General features: G+C 44.4%; 1 protein-coding gene across 3 annotated transcripts in view; it reads right to left on the minus strand.

Annotated features, from left to right (window-relative positions):
• Positions 1 to 12,905: 12,905 nt before the first annotated feature.
• The window catches only part of MEIS3 (Meis homeobox 3), a 63,273-nt gene continuing 55,606 nt past the window's right edge, over positions 12,906 to 20,572 (minus strand). The window contains exons 9-13 of one of the 3 annotated variants that reach the window (XM_075323532.1): positions 19,750 to 19,826; positions 17,278 to 17,336; positions 16,938 to 17,027; positions 15,928 to 16,012; positions 13,595 to 13,685 (exon numbers count right to left, since the gene is read on the minus strand). In XM_075323532.1, the coding sequence (XP_075179647.1) occupies positions 15,957 to 16,012; positions 16,938 to 17,027; positions 17,278 to 17,336; positions 19,750 to 19,826 (282 nt within the window). In that variant the 3' untranslated portion in view covers positions 13,595 to 13,685; positions 15,928 to 15,956. Of the gene's footprint in view, positions 13,686 to 15,927; positions 16,016 to 16,937; positions 17,028 to 17,277; positions 17,337 to 19,749; positions 19,827 to 20,572 lie in introns of all 3 variants that reach the window. The other 2 variants (XM_075323531.1, XM_075323530.1) reach the window with 2 other exon arrangements.

Below are 20,572 nucleotides of genomic sequence, written 5' to 3' on the forward strand. Positions count from 1 at the left end.
TGTGACATCACTGTGTGTATTATCCCTGTACTGTGACATCACTGTGTGTATTATCCCTGTACTGTGACATCACTGTGTGTATTACCCCTGCACTGTGACATCACTGTGTGTATTATCCCTGTACTGTGACATCACTGTGTGTATTATCCCTGTACTGGGACATCACTGTGTGTATTACCCCTGTACTGTGACATCACTGTGTGTATTGTCCCTGTACTGTGACATCACTGTGTGTATTACCCCTGTACTGTGACATCACTGTGTGTATTAAACAATAGGATAAAGAGTTGCACACCAGTCACAATGTATAGGGGAATAATGAAAAGCATAACTGCTATATAAATACTAGACTGAAAAGTACAATGGACTATCTGAAATAAGTGAAAAACATGAAAATGGTATCTGCATAACTGCTATGAAAAATAGAAATGAGAGATATTTAGCCATTGTATTGATCAATGCAAAGGAGCCCCAAAACCAAACGCCATTGATCAATACAATGGCTAAATATCTCTCATTTGTATTATTCCCCTATACATTGTGACTGGTGTGCAACTCTTTATCCTATTGTTTAGTTGTATATTTTTGAGTCCTGCACCCTGTTCACACCATTGGTGTTCCAGACATACATTCTTTAGTTAATCACTGTGTGTATTGTCCCTGTACTGTGACATCACTGTGTGTATTACCCCTGTACTGTGACATCACTGTGTGCATTATCCCTTTACTGTGACATCACTGTGTGTATTATCCCTGTACTGTGACATCACTGTGTGTATTATCTCTGTACTGTGACATAACTGTGTGTATTATCCCTGTACTGTGACATCACTGTGTATTATCCCTGTACTGTGACATCACTGTGTGTATTACCCCTGTACTGTAACATCACTGTGTGTATTATCCCTGTACTGTGACATCACTGTGTGTATTATCCCTGTACTGTGACATCACTGTGTGTATTATCCCTGTACTGTAACATCACTGTGTATTCCCCTGTACTGTGACATCGCTGTGTGTATTATCCCTGTACTGTGACATCACTGTGTGTATTACCCCTGTACTGTGACATCACTGTGTATTATCCCTGTGCTGTGACATCACTGTGTGTATTATCCCCATACTGTTACATCACTGTGTGTATTATCCCTGTACTGTAACATCACTGTGTGTATTATCCCTGTACTGTTACATCACTGTGTGTATTATCCCTGTACTGTAACATCACTGTGTGTATTATCCCTGTACTGTGACATCACTGTGTGTATTATCCCTGTACTGTAACATCACTGTGTATTCCCCTGTACTGTGACATCACTGTGTGTATTATCCCTGTACTGTGACATCACTGTGTGTATTACCCCTGTACTGTGACATCACTGTGTATTATCCCTGTACTGTGACATCACTGTGTGTATTATCCCCATACTGTTACATCACTGTGTGTATTATCCCTGTACTGTAACATCACTGTGTGTATTATCCCTGTACTGTTACATCACTGTGTGTATTATCCCTGTACTGTAACATCACTGTGTGTATTATCCCTGTACTGTGACATCACTGTGTGTATTATCCCTGTACTGTAACATCACTGTGTATTCCCCTGTACTGTGACATCACTGTGTGTATTATCCCTGTACTGTGACATCACTGTGTGTATTACCCCTGTACTGTGACATCACTGTGTATTATCCCTGTGCTGTGACATCACTGTGTGTATTATCCCCATACTGTTACATCACTGTGTGTATTATCCCTGTACTGTAACATCACTGTGTGTATTATCCCTGTACTGTTACATCACTGTGTGTATTATCCCTGTACTGTAACATCACTGTGTGTATTATCCCTGTACTGTGACATCACTGTGTGTATTATCCCTGTACTGTAACATCACTGTGTATTCCCCTGTACTGTGACATCACTGTGTGTATTATCCCTGTACTGTGACATCACTGTGTGTATTACCCCTGTACTGTGACATCACTGTGTATTATCCCTGTACTGTGACATCACTGTGTGTATTATCCCCATACTGTTACATCACTGTGTGTATTATCCCTGTACTGTAACATCACTGTGTGTATTATCCCTGTACTGTAACATCACTGTGTGTATTATCCCTGTACTGTAACATCACTGTGTGTATTAACTCTTAAAGTTAAAATTCTGATTCTAAATTCATATAAAATGTAGTCCCGAGAATGGTTCCTTTCTACAGTGCAGCCACCGCTGGGGAGAATGTGGGGATGTATGCCGCTCTTCTGAAGAAAGCCTGGCTTGCAGTTGTGGTGGGTATGATGAACTCTTCCCTGTCATCCCTCTTCTGTGCAGTTGACCCAGCACATCTGCTCCTTTCTTCCTCTCAGATATATTTAGACTCAGGTTCTGCTCTGCCGGGTCTTTCTGACCGTTTTATCTTCCCTCTCTGTCTGGCATCTGTCCCAGAAATATCAGTTTATTATGAATGCTACAGCCCTGTGTGTGTATACCAAATATCCCAGCGAGGACCATGTAATAAGATGCACTCAGAGATGTCTGCACTCCGAACAGTCAAAGCCACAGGTCAGATTGTGGTTGAGGATGTGAAGTATGGATCCCAGGGTCGGTCATTGGAAATACTTCCCTTTCCTCCAATTGCTCCATCATCCCTGATGTGTCTAAGGCCATACCAGTTACCTGAATGTTTCATTCTCGGACTCACCACTAAAAGAAGCTTTTAGTCTATTAGCAGCTTTGTCTTCAGAATTAAGGTTGTGCCCACAACATCATTTTCAGGCGGATTCTGCTCCGAAAACCACCTGAAAAAGCATTAACCAAACGCTCAACAGATTGAACATAAGTATCTCCATTGTTAAAACCAGAGGTTTCCCTCCGTTCTCTATAAAGACACATCTGCAGGTGTTCCCCTTCGCACACTATAAAGACACATCTGCAGGTGTTCCCCTCCACTCTCTATAAAGACACATCTGCAGGTTTTCCCCTCCGCATGCTATAAAGACACATCTGCAGGTTTTTCCCCTCCGCTCTCTATAAAGACACATCTGCAGGTTTTTCCCCTCCGCTCTCAATAAAGACACATCTGCAGGTTTTTCCCTCCGCTTTCTATACAGACACATCTGCAGGTTTTCCCCTCCACTCTCTATAAAGACACATCTGCAGGTTTTCCCCTCCGCTCTCTATAAAGACACATATGCAGGTTTTCCCCCTCCGCTCTCTGTAAAGACACATCTGCAGGTTTTTCCCTCCACTCTCTATAAAGACACATCTGCAGGTTTTTCCCCTCCACTCTCTATAAAGACACATCTACAGGTTTTTTCCTCCACTCTCTATACAGTATAGACACATCTGCAGGTTTTCCCCTCCGCACACTATAAAGACACATCTGCAGGTTTTTCCCCTCCGCTCTCTATGAAGACACATCTACAGGTTTTCCCCCTCCGCTCGCTATAAAGAAACATTTGCAGGTTTTTCCTCTCTGCTCTCTATTAAGACACATCTGCAGGTTTTTCCCCTCCGCTCGCTATAAAGACACATATGCAAGTTTTTCTCACTATCTGACATGAAATCAGAATAAACCTTTCCCGTTTTAGGTCAATTTGGAACCAAAATTATTTATATTTACCAAATGCCAGAATAACGAGAGAGATGTTTTAAGACATTTGTATCACTTTCTGGAAAGTCAAACGTTTACATACACAAAGAGTACTATGCCTTTAAACAATATGGGACAGCCCATATGATGATGTCATGTCTTTGGAAGCTCCTGATAGGTTTATTGGCAACATCTGAGTTAATTAGAGACACACCTGTGGATGTTTTTTAATGTACACCTGATACACACTGCTTCTTTGTGTAGCATCATGGGAAAGTCAAAAGAAATCAGCCAAGATCTCAGGAAGAAAATTGTGGACTTGCACAAGTCTGGTTCATCCTTGGGTGCAATTTCCAGATACCAGAAGGTGCGTGATTCATCTGTACAAACAATTATACGCAGGTACTCACAAGATGGGAATGTCCATCCATCATACCAATCAGGAAGGAGACGGTTTCTGTTTACCAGAGAAGAACATACGTTAGTTAGACATGTGCATATCAACCCAAGAACAAGAGCAAAAGACCTTGTGAAGATGCTGGCGGAAGCTGGTAAGACTGTGTCATTATCCACAGTGAAACGAGTACTGTATCAACAGGAGCTGAAAGGCCACTCTGCCAGGAAGAAGCCATTAATTACTCCAAAAGAAACAGAAAAAGAACAGAATGCACACAGGAACAAAGACCTTAATTTTTGGAGACGTGTCCTGTGGTCTGACAAAACTAAAATTGAACTGTTTGGCCAAAATGACCATTGTTATGTTTGGAGGAAAAAGTGAGAAGCTTTGAAGCCTAAGAACACCATCCCAACTGTGCAACACAGGTGTGCAGCATCATGTTGTGGCGTTGTTTGGCTGCAGGAGGGACTGGTGCACTTCACAAAATGAGGAAAGAAGATTATGTGGTAATAACATCTCAAGACATCAGCCAGAAACTTAAAGCTTGGGCGGAAATGGGTCTTAGAAATGGACAATGACCTTAGGCATACTGCCAAACTGGTAAAATAAAATTGGCTTAAGGAGAGCAAAGACAATGTTTTGGAGTGGCCATCACCAAGCCCTGATCTCAATCTTATAGAAAATTTATGGGCAAAGCTGAAAAGGCTAATGCGAGCGGCGACCTACAAACATGGCTCAGCTACACCAGTTCTGTCAGGAGGAATGGGCCCAAATTCCTACCAACTATTGAGACAAGCTTGTGGAAGGATGTCCAAAATTTTTCACCCGTCATACAGTGTAAGGGCAATGGTACCAAACACTAATGAAATGGAGGGAAACTTCTGAATTTGCAGAAAGTGATACAAATGCCTTAAAACATTCTCTCCCTCATTATTCTGGCATTTGGCAAATAGAAATAATTTTGGTTCTTAATTGACCTAAAACGGGAAAGGTTTATTCTGATTACATGTCAGATAGTGAGAAAAACCTGCAGATGTGTCTTTATAGAGAGCGGAGAGAAAAACCTGCAGAGCTGTCTGTATAGAGAGCGGAGGGGAAAACCTGCAGATGTGTCTTTATAGAGAGTGGAGGGAAAAACCTGCAGATGTGTCTTTATAGAGAGAGGAGGGAAAAACCTGCAGATGTGTCTTTATAGAGAGTGGAGGGAAAAACCTGCAGATGTGTCTTTATAGAGAGTGGAGGGAAAAACCTGCAGAGGTGTATGTATAGAGGGTGGAGGGAAAAACCTGCAGAGGTGTCTGTATAGTGAGCGGAGGGAAAAACCTGCAGATGTGTCTTTATAGAGAGTGGAGGGAAAAACCTGCAGAGGTGTCTGTATAGAGAGCGGAGGGAAAAACCTGCAGATGTGTCTTTATAGAGAGTGTATGTAAACTTCTGCTTTCAACTGTATGTAAAATGAGCTGCTGTGCACATGTTCATTCTTCTAAGTGTCTTTTATCTGTTGCAGGTTTTCCAAGACGCCAAGTAGTTATTAGAAGTGACCTGATAATGCTTCAGACGTTTTCTGCTCTTAAGATGCTTTATACTTTATAATAGAAGTCAATAAGGAAGATCAGAAGGTGCCAAGGCATCTTTTTAAGCCTTTTTGCTTAAAGCACGGTGGCTCAGTGGTTAGTACTGTATGGTGGCTCAGTGGTTAGTACTACAGTCTTGCAGAGCTGGAGTCCTGGTTTCAAATCCCACCAAGGACAACATCTGAAAGGAGTTTGTAGGTTCTCACCGTGTTTGCGTGGTTCTCTGATTTCCTTTCACACTCCAAGGACCATTCCGATAGGGACCTTAGATTTTGAGCCCCAATGGGGACAGCGATGATCACGAATGTAAAGCGATGTGGAATTAATAGTGCTATATAAGTGAAGAATAAATAAAAAGTACCACGCGAGCAGTTTTTTATTTCACCACTGGAGTGTTATCACTAATGTCTATTTTCTCCCCCTATTAAAATACCAGCTGCCGTCTTCTGCTCTTCCCAGCACCGCTCCAGCCCCGTTTCACCATCTTGTGACCGCAACTCCTGACTGATCAGAAGTTACAGGTATCTGTCACAAGCTATCAATATGAGTCTATGAGAGCATCATTCTGGCTCTTATAGACCTACATTGACACGTGATTTCCTGGTCTACCCAGCCAAGACTGGAGAAATTCTGCTAGTCATAACTAGCAGAAGACGACCGGAGCAGCGCAACTGCAGACAACGGTGGCTGATAAGTATTATACTTAAGGGCAGGTATGATGCTCGACACTATGTGGAGTACTGTGATGCTAGTCACTAAGTAGTGCTAGATACTACTTGTGTGCAGTATGAAAGGAGAAGTAGTCAAACAAACTGGGATCAGGAACCAGGAGGACACTACAAGACACAGGGAGCAGGCAGAGATGAGATCAAGATACAAACCGAGGGTCAAGATTCCAGGAGAGTACGTATAAGATACAGGGAGCAGGAGGAGCTGAGATCAGGAGAAGGTCTGAGGTCAGAAGCCAGGAGGTAACGACGTAGTCAGGGGGGCGGGCAGAGAAGAGTCAACTACAGTCCAGGGTCGAGAAGCCAAGATCAGATAACTGTACACAAACGGGAGCCAAGAGCACTTACTGCAGAACCAGGAAATACGACTGGCGACGTTCTAGGGGAGCATGAACCCTAATGAAGCAGAGCAATCACTCGGAACGAGGAGCATCTGGGAAAGCCCCTCTCACAACCAAGTGCTGAGAAACAACCCGTCCACAGGAGCTCAAGACAAATTGCAGAGCACCTAAACCTGCAAAACGCTCTGCGCGACGGAACAGGCAAGTATCAGCACTGCAGGACAGCATGGCAGAACATAACAGAGCACAAGATGCTCCGCATATCAGAACCATGACAGTAGGAAACATGCATTAGTGATACCACTCCGGTGGTGAAATAAAATAAAAAAAATGACATAGTGGTGGTTTAAAAAGTTGTTGGTGATTTCATCAAAACATTCAGAAAACACCAGTAAAAAAGATGCTCCAAAAATGATGGAAAAATGCTGAAAAAAGTCCAGCAGTCAAAAACTTTGAAAAAGCGCGTAAGAAACAACAACAAAAAAAAGTTAAAAAAGCCACTTCTGAAAAAAAACACTTGAGTCAGTAGAGGAGACCCCATGAGATAATTCTTTCATGACCTAGAGTGAGAGCTATCTGCCACTAATTGACATATCTACTTTACGTTTACTCTACAATAAGGCCAGGGCTAGATCAGTGTCTGAAGGCTCAGCAGCTAAAAGGTGCTCAGGTGCATCCTCCATAACCATAGATCAGTGCCTGAAGGCTCCGCAGCTAAAGGTGCTCAGATGCATCCTCCATAACCATAGTTCAGTGCCTGACGGCTCCTCAGCTAAAGGTGCTCAGATGCATCCTCCATAACCATAGATCAGTGCCTGAAGTCTCAGCCGCTAAAGGTGCTCAGATAAATCCTCCATAACCATAGATCAGTGCCTGAAGTCTCAGCCGCTAAAGGTGCTCATATACATCCTCCATAACCATATATCAGTGCCTGAAGTCTCAGCCGCTAAAGGTGCTCAGATGCATCCTCCATAACCATAGATCAGTGCCTGAAGGCTCAGCAGCTAAAAAGGTGCTCAGATGCATCCTCCATAACCATAGATCAGTGCCTGAAGGTTCAGCAGCTAAAAGGTGCTCAGATGCATCCTCCATAACCATTGATCAGTGCCTGAAGGCTCCGCAGCTAAAAGGTGCTCAGATGCATCCTCCATAACCATTGATCAGTGCCTGAAGGCTCCGCAGCTAAAGGTGCTCAGATGCATCCTCCATAACTAATCTGTAGATTGCATTAATTTGTGAACTAAAATACTTTAGTTTTGGTTCTTCCTTACTATAGGTTTTTCTACACAAAAAGGGTCATGTAGACAGGTACAGCCATGATTGCAATGTGGACTCTGCAACACTGGCCACCTCTCCATTGAAACCAATGAAAACTGATATGTGTGCTCGAATTGAAATTGATGGCACACTTATTACAGGTCGGATTAATGAGTTATAAAGTTTTGGGGGAAAAAATACCCTTTAGAATTACGAGAAAGTAACCGGTATGTCCTGCTCTTCCTCCATTTTCACGTACTTCTGAAGACTGATGCAAATTGGTGTTTATTATGCTAATTACTGCTAATTACTATCTACCATGATGGTCAAAGGCAACATGATTCCCCTTATGTGATAATGCCTGCTATGAATTTGGCAGGAATTGGTATGGTCTCTTTCAGGGACTCAACATATTGAGTGTATTGTCTGTCCTGGTCCAGGGTATGGAGAGTTCCCATATATAGAGGAGCTCTACGGCATAGGCATGGCAGCCTAAATATTCAATGTCTATAATGAGAGTATAATTCCTCAGCATTGTTTTATAAGGCACCTCTATATTTTTGTTTTTGGGTCTTTTTGGAAGTCGTTTTTTGTATATAGTGGTAAATAGTAGAGATGAGCTAATCGAGTCACAGGACCCTGGTCCATCAGACATCTCAGTTGTCCTTGGCCACCAGACAGGAGCTGTGGTGGAATTCCTGGAGCCTCTTTGGATTTGAAGGTCCAGCATGAAGCCATTGTTGCGGCGTGGTTCAGACGTCGTGTTGTGCCAGGCTGGCTATTCCCAGATGTTTGCAGGATTCCTGCCTGGTGGCTCTGGACGACTGAGGAGGCCACTGGACCTAGGTGCTATAAATTGACTCACTCATCTCTAGTATGTAGAGTTCTGGTGGAAGGTATGCTTTGGTGGCAGTCTAGACAAATACTGGTGCACATGGTCTCCCTAAACTTCACAATTCTTTCATGGTCTTCTAGCTCGAGAACATCTGCCACATTTTTGGAGAGGGCTTGTGAGCACCTTTTTGTGGCACTTGGGTGAAATAAGCACAATCTTGGGTTCTCAAAAACCTGGCATGGGATGGTAATGATGGCTGGTGGCCTCCAAGATTTCAAAAATATGATGGATTAAGAAAGTTGTACTCTCTATACCTGAAAAGTTGGTAGGCGACCCCTTGGAGTGCAGGGTACAATGAGTGTTCACTATAGTCCCAATCAGTATATAGGATGTGAGAACATCACTCTCCTGGATCCATTTTCTCTTTATAACACAAGGACTAGTTCGGCAGAATCTACGCTCTCTACGCCTGATTTAGGACTACAAAAACTTGGTGAGAGGAATAAGAAAAAACCTCTTGTCCCTAGTTCCACAGGAAGACAAGTCATGCAAGTCCCTCCAGACCAAACAGGAGATTGATTCATCAAAACACTAATGTTGTAAGGCCACCCATAATTAGTGGCTGCAGACTGACCTCGAGGTCAGCAAAGTGGGAGGAACTAGACGGGCTGTCACCATCCATGTCCCTGCGGGCAAATAAGATTACATTGTTGGTACTGTCATTGGCAGGTGCAAAAGATGAAGAGGGGCAGAGGGTGAGGAGCAGGCCGGCTGTCAAGACTATGGTGGTCACATCCTTGTTTCATAGAGATAGCTTTGGAAGATGGAGGGGGTTGGAAGAAATATTTCTGTATCCCAGTTTTGATTTGTTTTTTTGTACAGTAGGGAACGTACATCAATAGTAACAAGAACAGAAAAAGGGAAAACTGCACCAAAAAAAAAGATGGAACAACTCCACACATAAAAGCCTCTTCTCAACCTTGTGTTCAACATTATAAGATGCCAATTAATCGCTCATCCATAAGAAATGAGGAACAACCATGGTGTGGTTAAACCATGTCATATTCATTGACATCTATTACCAACCTCAATGTTTTATATAAATATGGTGCCAATCGTTTTTCGGCCACATGTGCCTCTACGAGCAACAAGTCATGCCACCGCTTCGCCCTAGATCTCTTGGCCTGCATCTTGGCTACTTTGGGGAGATGGCATCTAAGACACTCATCCTCAACTTTATGAGCATGGAGAAACTTCAGAATAATGTTTACACTCCAGAAGAACCCTACTCTGTGGAATAATAGATCTGACAAAAATATATCCAACATTCGCAAAGATTTTTTTTCCCACCATTTCTTAGACACTACACCAATTGAAAACCCCCAGGAATAATCTAATGGCTATCTGTTGGGTGTCATGTTGGGAAGCAGGTAAGCAGGTATATAGGTGACCAGATCAGGAAATATGGAAACCAAGGGAGAACTTCAATCAAAGGAAATGTAATGTGCTTGAAGCGCTGCCAAAGTTTTTTCTAAATAGGGACCCAAAGGACCAAATCTTAAGAAATGTGTACCATAGTCAAATATATGGCTGCTACTTTGCTTTATTGGACAAGGTGACCAAAACCATGTTCTCCACATCCAAGTAATGGGGCACTGTCAGTGGAAAGTTGGCAGCAGTTATAAAGGGGGCTTTACACGCTACGATATCGTTAATGTTTGGTCGTCGGGGTCAAGTTGTTAGTGACGCACATCCAGCGTCATTAACGATATTGCAGCGTGTGACAGTGGGCAGCAACCTTAAGCGACCTCAAAAATGGTGAAAATCGTTAACCATTGAGAGGTCGTCCCAAACTCAAAAATCGGTAAGGGTTGTTTATCCAGGTGGTTCATCGCTCATGCGGCAGCACACATCGCTATGTGTGTGGAGCGAGGAACGTCTCCTTATCTGCCGCCGGCCACAATGCGGAAGGAAGGAGGTGGGCGGGATGTTACGTCCTGCTCATCTCCGCCCCTCCGCTTTGATTGGCCGGCCGCTTAGTGACGTTGCGGTGACGTCGTTGTGATGCCGAACGTCCCTCCCCCTTGAAGGAGGGATTGTTCGGCAGTCACAGCGACGACGCCAACCAGGTAAGTATGTGTGACGCTGCCGTAGCGATAATGTTCGCTACGGCAGCGATCACAAACAAATCGCATGCACGACGGGGGCGGGTACTTACACGCTCGCTATCGCTACAAATTGCTAGCGATATCGCTACCGTGTAAAGCCCCCTTAAGAGTTAACACATACCGGCTTGGCTCTATCCACTCAATCTAGCAGCTCTCAGGGAGACCCTAGCGTTCACCCTTTAAACTCTGTACATGGATCTGGACATACACAGGAGCCTCTGGGTTGAGTCCACAAAGTGGTTGCTGGCTGGTGGAGCAGTCTGGAAGAGGATGGTCAGAAGGCCAGGTCAATTCAAAGTTGTCAGGATAGGAACAAAGTCATCAGGAAGTAGAATAGTCAAAACAAGAGCGGAGGTTGGTAACGATAAACAAACCAGATGAGCAAGAGTGAACCAGGATAAGTAGAACTGATAATTGGCACTCGAAGCAGAGATCTAGGGGATTAAATAGTGAAAGGCAGTAAATTGTGACCAAAGCTTGGAGTTAACAAGACAACAAGATGAGTATTTGACCCATCTAATACCTTCCTGGACAGTACCACAAGTCCCAGATTGCTAAACAGAAGCAGAAGAAGCAGAACAGCCCAGGAATGGACGTTACAAGTGCACCAAGAAATTTAACCAATGAGATTTTTATGAACCTCCTTGCCAGGACATTATTTAGAAGGGTCAGGAATAAGGAGGAGGTCATCTATTTTCCCATGGTTCTACAAGGATTCCTGAATGGAGACACAAGATTCCGCATCTGGCTCAATGAAGACCACCAAAAATCAGCCAGGCCGTCTGAGCAAAAGCCAAATGTCGGAGACTGATCTAAATCTATAGGATCTCTCGCTTGATTAAACCTTGAACAGTCTTCTCATATACCTTATAGACATTTCAGATGGTGACATTGCATGCTCAGGTCTTATAAGAGTCGCTACTATTGGCAACAGGGTTGACTTTGCAGAAACTGTCCTGTGTTTTTGGAAACAATCCTGGCTAATTTAGGCATATCTTGAACCAGAAAGGGGTGGGATGTACCTACACCCCACTCAAAGTGTGGGTGGATTCCTGAAGGCAGGACTTAAAGGGAACTTATCACCAGATTTGGTGACTATAAGCTGTGGCCACCACCAGTGGGCTCTTATATACAGCATTCTAACATGCTGTATATAAGAGCCCAGGCTGCTGTGTAGAACAGAAAAATCTCTTTATAATACTCACCTAAACCGGTCGCTGTGGTGGATGTGGCTCAAATGGGCGTCTTCGTTGCCGGCGCCTCCTTTTTTGGCCATCTTCATCCTCCTTCTGAAGCCTGTGTGCATGATGCATCCTACGTCATACACACTCGCTGGTCCCGCGCAGGCGCACTACAATACTTTGATCTGCCCTACTCAGGGCAGATCAAAGTGCGCCTGCGCAGGACCTCAATGTCGGCGAGTGTGGATGACGTAGGACTCATCATGCACCCTGGTTTCAGAAGCAGGACGGCAAAGATGGCCGAAAGAGGAGGCGCCGATACCGGAGAACGGAGACACCCATCTGACCAGTCTGCACCGCACCGACCGTTTAGGTACGTATTATAAAGTGTTTTTTTACGTTCTACACAGCGGCCTGGGCTTTTATATACAGCATGTTAGAATGCTGTATATAACAGCCCACTGGTGGTGGTCGCAGCTTATAGGCCCCAAAACTGGTGACAGGTTCTCTTTAATTGTCCCAGTTTTACCAATATTGCTAAGTGTACAAAGGTGGTTTCTCTTATGTTCAATATGGAGGGGTATTGGCATTTGGTTGTTGCCTATAAAACCCGATACGACCTGAAGTTGCCCTTTAAATAACCAGTGAAGTCTGGATTTGGAGACTAAAATAAATAAAAAAAAAATCCACTGAAAGCATTCCTCTACAGACCCTGCAGTTTATGAGTGCTATAAATATTTATACAATTATATATACATCCACAGTGGAATTTTTTTTTTTCAAGTTCTTTTTCTTTATCATAAAAAAACAAGTAAAACAATACACGTATCAACCCAAATAATTATAATATTAATTAAAAAATGTACAAGTTTAACTTAGTCCCTGCTGCAAGTGATGGCGTAGAAAAAAAAAACAAAAACAAAGAAACAAAAAAAGAAAAAAGTTTCAATGATCGCGAGCTTTAGTTCACATCTGTCCGTAGACTCAAGTTTCATGTTGGTCCATCCAAGGAATAGGGAAATTGTGGGGCAGGAGGGTGTGCGTGAAAAAAAAAAAAAGAAAACCCAGAACTATGAGTGTTATCCTCACACCCGAGTGTCAGCTCTTCAGTCCACTCTGCGACATATTTAGGAAGACGGTAGAAAGAGTTTTGTTTTTCTTTCCTTTTGCTTTTCTGTGGCAGTCACTCCTCGGCTGGAGGTGATTTATTTTTTTTCCTCCTTCTGACGGGGCAACAAGCCCAACTAGAACTGAGGATTTGTTCAAAGGCTTTTGTTATTTTGGAAGCTGGAGGAAAAAGATAAAAAAAAAGTAATGACCCTGACACCCGGTATGGCTGAATGTTAGTGAGCGTGAATGTCTATGTTTTGACCGTTCAGAAGTGCGTCTGCCGGGCTCTGCGCTGACACCAAGTGGTGAGGAGAGGTGCCGGTGGGCAGGATCATGGAGGCGTGATGTGGGTGCCCGGGGAGGTAGGAGTGTAAAGACGGTCCGTGACGGAGGCCGGCAGGGTGCGGGGGCATTGCGGGCGTGTAACCGGCCGGGGGGAATCCCATGGTCATAGAGCTTGGGGCCGCACTGTAATCCCCTGGGATCCCTTGGAAGCCTGGAGGCAGAAAGGAACAAAAAAAAAATGTTAGCTTTTCAGCCATATTTGCGGAAATACCATCACTGTAAGTAGTCCAATATATCTATTCCCCTCCCAGGCTAGAGGTTTTACATTCATTCAAAAAGTTCAGAAATGTTTGGAAGTTTTTGAAACTTTTTCTTGATTTTTGATGGCTAAGGAGAAATTATGTACATTCAAAATGTTCTTTCCAAATTCTTAAAGCGAAAAAGGGTCCATGGGAAAGTACCAAGATTGGTCCCAGGTTATAAAAAAAAAAAAATTCCAACTAAGTGATCTTTAGCCCATAGCAACAAATCCGAGACTACTTTTTAAAGAGGACTTATCAGTGGATTTTTTTTTATTTAAACTGAGGCCTTCCTTTAATTGTCACCGATCCACTGATTCTGGAACAGTTTTTCTTTTTCTTCTGTGCCCCTCCGTTCAAAAGTTATGCCCTTCAGTAATAATGGTACAAACCTTCCTGTTAAGTAACTGGGCGTGTACCATAGAACTTCTCTGTTTTTCGATTGGCCAGCATCAGAGGATAAAAAAGAAACGCCCACAGAGAAGCTCTGTAGCACACGCCCAGATTGTTTAATGGAAAATTTGCACCATTACCAACGGGTATAACTTTGGAACAGAGGGGCTCAGAAGAAAAAGAAAAGCTGTTCCGGAATCAGTGGAGCAGTGGTAATTGGAGGAAGTACTTAGTTTATATTAAAAAAAATGTGAAAAATCCTCTTTAAATCCTAGTGTTAAGATAAAAGTTGCCTCTAATTACAGGTCACAAGGCCACTGTTGATGGGACATTCTTTGATATGCGCGGTACAATGTGTTTTCATTCACATCATGCAGTCACACAGCTCGGCCTGGGTCGGGTCATGCATTGCCTCGCACAAAAAGGAATGAATGGTGCCAATGTCAGCCCTGCTGCCCCCTTTTCTAAGCATGTATAAGGATAAGGCTCACACACTCAATTATACGAGTGGCCCATAATGAGGTCATCAATACATTTTTTTTTTTTTTTTTAACGGTATACATGGAGCTACTATGGATTAAATCCCGTTTGGCGGTGCATTGCCTTCTTGGCCGATTCCTGAATGCTGAAGCTAGTACAATGGAGATTTTCCCTGCAGCTGTCGGAGAGGGTTAATGTTATCCCTCATTTATAAAATGAAATACTTCCCGCTGCAGCGTAGTGCGCCCTCCGCTGACCCATGATAAAGCGACGCTCGGAAGCAGAGAAATCTACATACCTGCGCAGTCACTACAATTCGACACGCCGCCACAGACGGACTATTTAGTTTGCTGCCTATCAATTAGCTCCTGCTGGGGTCCTGTGTCCTCATCTTCTGTAGCTAATTCTTCCTCGCAGCCCAACGCCCCCTCCTACTTGCTGCACGGAGACACAGGGAAGACCCCCAGCCCCTTCTCCGCTGCTTCTCCGCTGCTTCTCCAGCTACGGTAAAGTGATCCTTATGCTTCTATGGTGCCATATTTCATTTATGGGGTCTAACCGCCCCTTATTTTTCACACCTGATGACTGCTGGTGACTACAGATGTGGCGGGTCCCGGACATGCCCCAAGCCCTTTACATTACGGTGAACAGGTAGACATTGAAGGGTCTTATCTAACATATAGGGGGCATCCTCTAAAAATAGAGAAAGACGAGAACCAGATAAAATTTACAACTGGTATCCGAAAAAGCTGGGTGAAAACCAATATGGCCTCCTCTTACCAGTCAGTCTGGCGGTTGGGTGACTACTTCTGTACATGGCGGCCATAATAGTGGTCACGAACTTTGTAATATTTGGACTTTCACGACAGAGATTCAAGGCTGTAGGCCGCATATTTATTTCCGCGTCAGATTTATTTTTTCAGATGGAAGAATTTTCTGATGCATGTGAGCCGGGTTGCAGAAACTTCATTCACATGCATGGATTTTGCCCCAAAATTTGCAGTTTTCCAAAAATTAAAAATGTTAAAATTCCTCACAGATAGAAAAAAAAAAAGGTGGTGGTTGCTATTTTCCATAGAAATGGGGTCTCACCTCACCCTCCCGGTTACACGCATGCAGCGGTGGTCATGCATGTGACGTGTTATCATTCACTCATTACATGACAGGGGGTGACGTTCTCACGATGATAAGAGTGGGTTGGGAAATTGTGATTGACAGGCACCCGGCCCACCCCCCCCCTTTCAAGTCAAAAGACAAATATATATATAAATATTTACTTACATCCCTAGTACCAGAAAGATGGCAGAGGGTTACATGTAGTGCCACTGCCCTTCCATACCTACGGCCATGCCTAATCCTCCCATCGCTCCTAGGGGAAGACAGGCAACTAAGACCACAAGAAGTCCACTGTGGTCCCACCAGCGCCCACATGCAGTGTGTCTCCTGGCCTACCCCATGTACAGACTCATCGTCTACTATAACAGTCTTTAGTTTGACCTAAGGGAACTACAACTCCCAGCCCACCCTGATGGGGGCTGTGGTTACACAGCAGCCAGAGAAGCTCAGGTTCATATCTTATGTTCTATATGTTAGCAATCTACATTCTTGTAGTCTGGAAAGACGAAAAAACCCATCCCTGTAAGGCTAGGTTCACACTTCCGTTGTTTTGCATAAGTCACAATCCGTCGCCTTGAGGAATTATGATATCCTGAAAAATATTTTGCAGGAATCCGTTTTTCCCCCATAGACTTCTATTAGCGACGGCCCTGCGTTGCATCCGCCGCGTGACGAATCAGTCGTTTATTGACTGAACGCTGAATGTAACGTTTTTTGGAGAAGCAATAAAACGCACTCCGCAGATGTCCGTCGCCATCCGTCAAGAGCTATAATGGCTATAATGGCTGCCTATGGTGCTGGATTCCGCCGTAATCCGTCACACGACGGAATCCAGTGCTGGATTCCGTCATGCTCTATTGAGCATGCCCAGCATGTTTGGAGCACCCAATGGGCTGTCCCAACCACAAACGGATCACGACGGATCTGTAAAAAAAACGGAAGCACAACGGATGTAACGGACGCGACGGATCAGGTTTTACACAGGATTCCCGTGAACAGAATCCAGTGAAATAACACATCCGTTGCGTCAGTTGATATCTAAAAAATGACGGACCTCACGGATTTAAAACAACGGAAGTGTGACCTTAGCCTAAGAAAACAGCCCTCCTTATGTGCTCCCCACTAACTAGAATGATCCCCATCATTGTACCCAGTTTAATTGGGTCGGTGCTCACCTGGCGGGCGAATTCCCATGTGTTGTTGACCATCCATAACATATCCCCCAATGTTTTGGCCATCTGGACTATAGGGGGCGCCACCTTGACCTGTTTGGACAAAAAGAAGACCAAAGCTCTAATGTAAAATATTTGTGAAGCTTTTTACTCCTCTCGACATTTTTCAGGTAAAGGGCTGAAACGTGGCAGCCGGCAACGATGGCCTGACAGCTTTCTTATAATTAACAGCTCCGGTTTTCGGCGTCTCATTGTAGGTGTAAACGTCAAATTCTGGCGCATTGATTGAAGATGTGCCACGGTTATTAATTGATAATTCCCTTCCCCCCCACATTCTGTTTACCTGTTCGATTTGATTGGTCAATCATCGGCTGAACGATTCGTCTTCTTGCATTTATAAACCTGGATTAAAATCGAGACAAGGGTTTCGTTATCAGACGTAGGCCTAGAGAAAAACTGTCTGTTAATAAAACCTAACGGTGTCCAGAAGTAGAAAAACATGGCGGCTTTCACCCAAAAATAACAACACACCTGTCCATGGATTGAGTTTGATAATGCAGCTCAGATCCATTAAAGTGAAAGTCGGAGCTGAAATACCGGAGACAGCCTGTATACAGGTGTGGTGCTGTTTTTAAGGCCCCCTTCACACGTCCGATTCTCCGGTACGTGCTAGGTTCGTGCCCGTATGTACCGGAGACACGGGCACACGTATACCCATTAAAATCAATGGGTATATCTGCACGCACGTGTTCTGCCAGTGGCCCGTGCCTCCGTGTGGAGCAGACGTGTGCCGTGTGCTCCACACGGATGCATGTCCGTGTCTCTCCGGCAGCACTGGCCCGCACACGTACCACACGGATGCAGTGTGGATGCGGGTGCACGTGACACGCGCCGGAGAAACACACGTGTCATTGTAAAAAATAAAAAAAACACATACTCACCTCCACCATACCTGCAGTCTCTGCCGCGGCTGTCCCCTGCATCCGTCCCCCAGTGAATTTTAACAACGCATCTTCTTCACTGGGGGCCAGAAGCAGCGTCAGCGGGGCGTGGCCTGTGCCGGACGCTGTCATTCAGCACCACAGACAGCTCCGGAAGAAACAGGTAAGGCGGAGCTTTCCGTTCTCCGTGTGTTATTACGTATAACACACGGTGAACAGGAATGTGCCACAAACACGGCACACGGAGAGCAAACTGCCCCTTTAACATGTACGTGAAAAAACGGATCGTTTTTTTCACGGACATGTGAAGGGGGCCTAAAAGAAAGCAGTCATGTCTTTCTAAGCGTGTTCATTTTATCACATCCCCATTACTAAATATTTCTTGAGGTTACAGGGTTCCCCTTTTCTCTAAATTCTTTTAGGGCTTATGAACGTTAAGAGGTGTCCCCCTTTCTCCAAACAATGTGACAAGCAGCTTTGGCATGTACTAGGTGGACGGCTCATAGGTTTCAAGAATAGTCGTCCTCTTCTCCCCCCACCGATAACACTAGATAGTTAGATGCTCTCTGACAGTGCTGTGTACTGGGAACCAATTTTTATGGCCGGCTTAAAGGGGTTGACCAGAGCCCCTCACTTCTGCATTGGAGGTGATCGGTGCCGACGATGTTATGACCCCACATATCTGTTGAGGCTTATGTATGTAAGGATGAGTGCATGATGCCTGCCGATTGATGGCACCCATGTCTTGGGAGTAGTGATGAGCGGATAGAGTCCAGTAGTCGTCAGTATTCTGTGGCCACTGGTTGGGAGCCCTGAGAAATGCCTCCTACCCAACGGTGTCTTTTGATTAGCAGGGCTATGGACTAATGGGTTTTGCCCCGAAAAATGAGCTAGGGATTATTTTCGGGGTAGTGCTTGCTTGCTTGCTATTCTTGCGGAAACACAGTTGGGGGTAAGTTTACCCCCCAAACAAGCAGACCCCCCTTCCTATGAGAGTCATACTTATCAGACCCTGGATGTCTGCATCATTCCCAAGTCCTCCGGGGATCTTTGGTGGGCATTACCAGCAGTTATGCTCCACACGGTCCTCCCCTGCTTCTGGTCGACATTCTCATACATCGCACAACATATCAGATACTACACACAATCAAACATCAGATCGCACACACACTCACCACATCCGGCGGTACCGATTGCTTCCGGCCTGCAAGTAAACCTGGGATGCAGTGCAGTGGAGCGTGAGTAGTGGACCTGCGGTGGAATGCAAAGAGTATGTGCTGTGCAGGTCCTCCATGCGTTCCACTGAATTTCCTCGCACTTCAATGCACTGTCTCCCGGGTTCCTCTGCCGGCCAGGAGCAATCGTTATCACCGGATGCGGTGAGTGTGTGTGCGATCTGATGTGTGTGAGTGTTCCACCGCAGCTCCTTGATGCGTTCCACTGCAGGTCCTCCCATTCGGCATCTGGTGACTATGATTGAGGGGTCTGTCTTCTTCCTTTTTGGGGTGTCTGCTTTCTATAATGAAGCGTCCTGTGTTCATTTCTTAGATGAATGGACACTTCATTATTGAACTGCGACTAGGGCTTATGTTTGGGATAGGCCTTATACTTAAGCTTTACGTTGAAAATTCCTACTAGGGCTTATTTTCGGGGAAACACGGTAGATGCCGCTGTTGCCGACAGGTTCGATGCTTCTCTCAGGGACAAAATACTAACCTGGCCACTGTGGCAGGGTCCTGCCAATTGTTTCACTCATCTCTACCTGGCACATATGTGAGGTCATAACGTCCTCTGCACGAAGTGAACAACCCCTTTAAAACTGGGCTCACCCCTCCAACATGGCAGCTTACTGCGTGTTTCATACAGCGCCTTACCAATTATTGACCTGTAGTATCGTGAGCCCGGTGTCCTGCGCTAGCTGTTTTTTCTGTTCTTCTGAGGGATACGGATGCTTGATAAGGAAAAGAGAAAAAAAAAATATTTAAAGGATTTGGATAAATGATAAAATAAATAATACAAGTAAAATATATCTTTGTACCGTGTTAGCCAGTAGAGATAAAAAAATTGTTTAAAAGAACAGAGAGTCCTCTAGGTATCAACCACTGAGGACTCTCTGTTCTTTTAAACAATTTTTTTAAAATAAATAATAAAAATTCGGTTACCAATTAAAAAAATTAAACTGATTAATGAACAATATATTTTTCACCTAAATGTGACGGAGCTGACATGATTCGGAGACGCTCTTCTGTTGCCCCGACTTTGGGTATAAAGGCCAACGCCCTAATTAGTTTTATTTCTATACCTTTTGTGTGCAAAAAAGGCAAATTTATTAGTTTATTAAAGCAGCGGTCGTCCATTAGACCCGTCCACTGATGAACTGAAGATAATCCGAGAATCTTCTAATAAAACCTAGGACCATCTGGTTTGTTAAGGGTTGAGGTGGGGGAGGATTTGGCCCTTTTTTTTTTTCTTCATGGTATCCTTCCTAGATCTAGGACAGATGGGACTCACACAAGCACAGCTTTCTTTTTATCAGGGACCCAGGAAATGTGCAACTGGCCCCCTGCTTGATTAGGAGGCCTTAAAATGACAAAAAAAAGCTCCATGGACCTGTCAAGGTCGGCAATGATGGATGAGGTTGGGGGTCTTAGGTTGCAGTCAAACACAGACCTTCGCTTGACAGCTTAGTGACAGATG

This window comes from Anomaloglossus baeobatrachus, chromosome 9 (assembly GCF_048569485.1).
Source record: "Anomaloglossus baeobatrachus isolate aAnoBae1 chromosome 9, aAnoBae1.hap1, whole genome shotgun sequence".
In the NCBI taxonomy this organism is placed as follows: Eukaryota; Metazoa; Chordata; class Amphibia; order Anura; family Aromobatidae; genus Anomaloglossus; species Anomaloglossus baeobatrachus.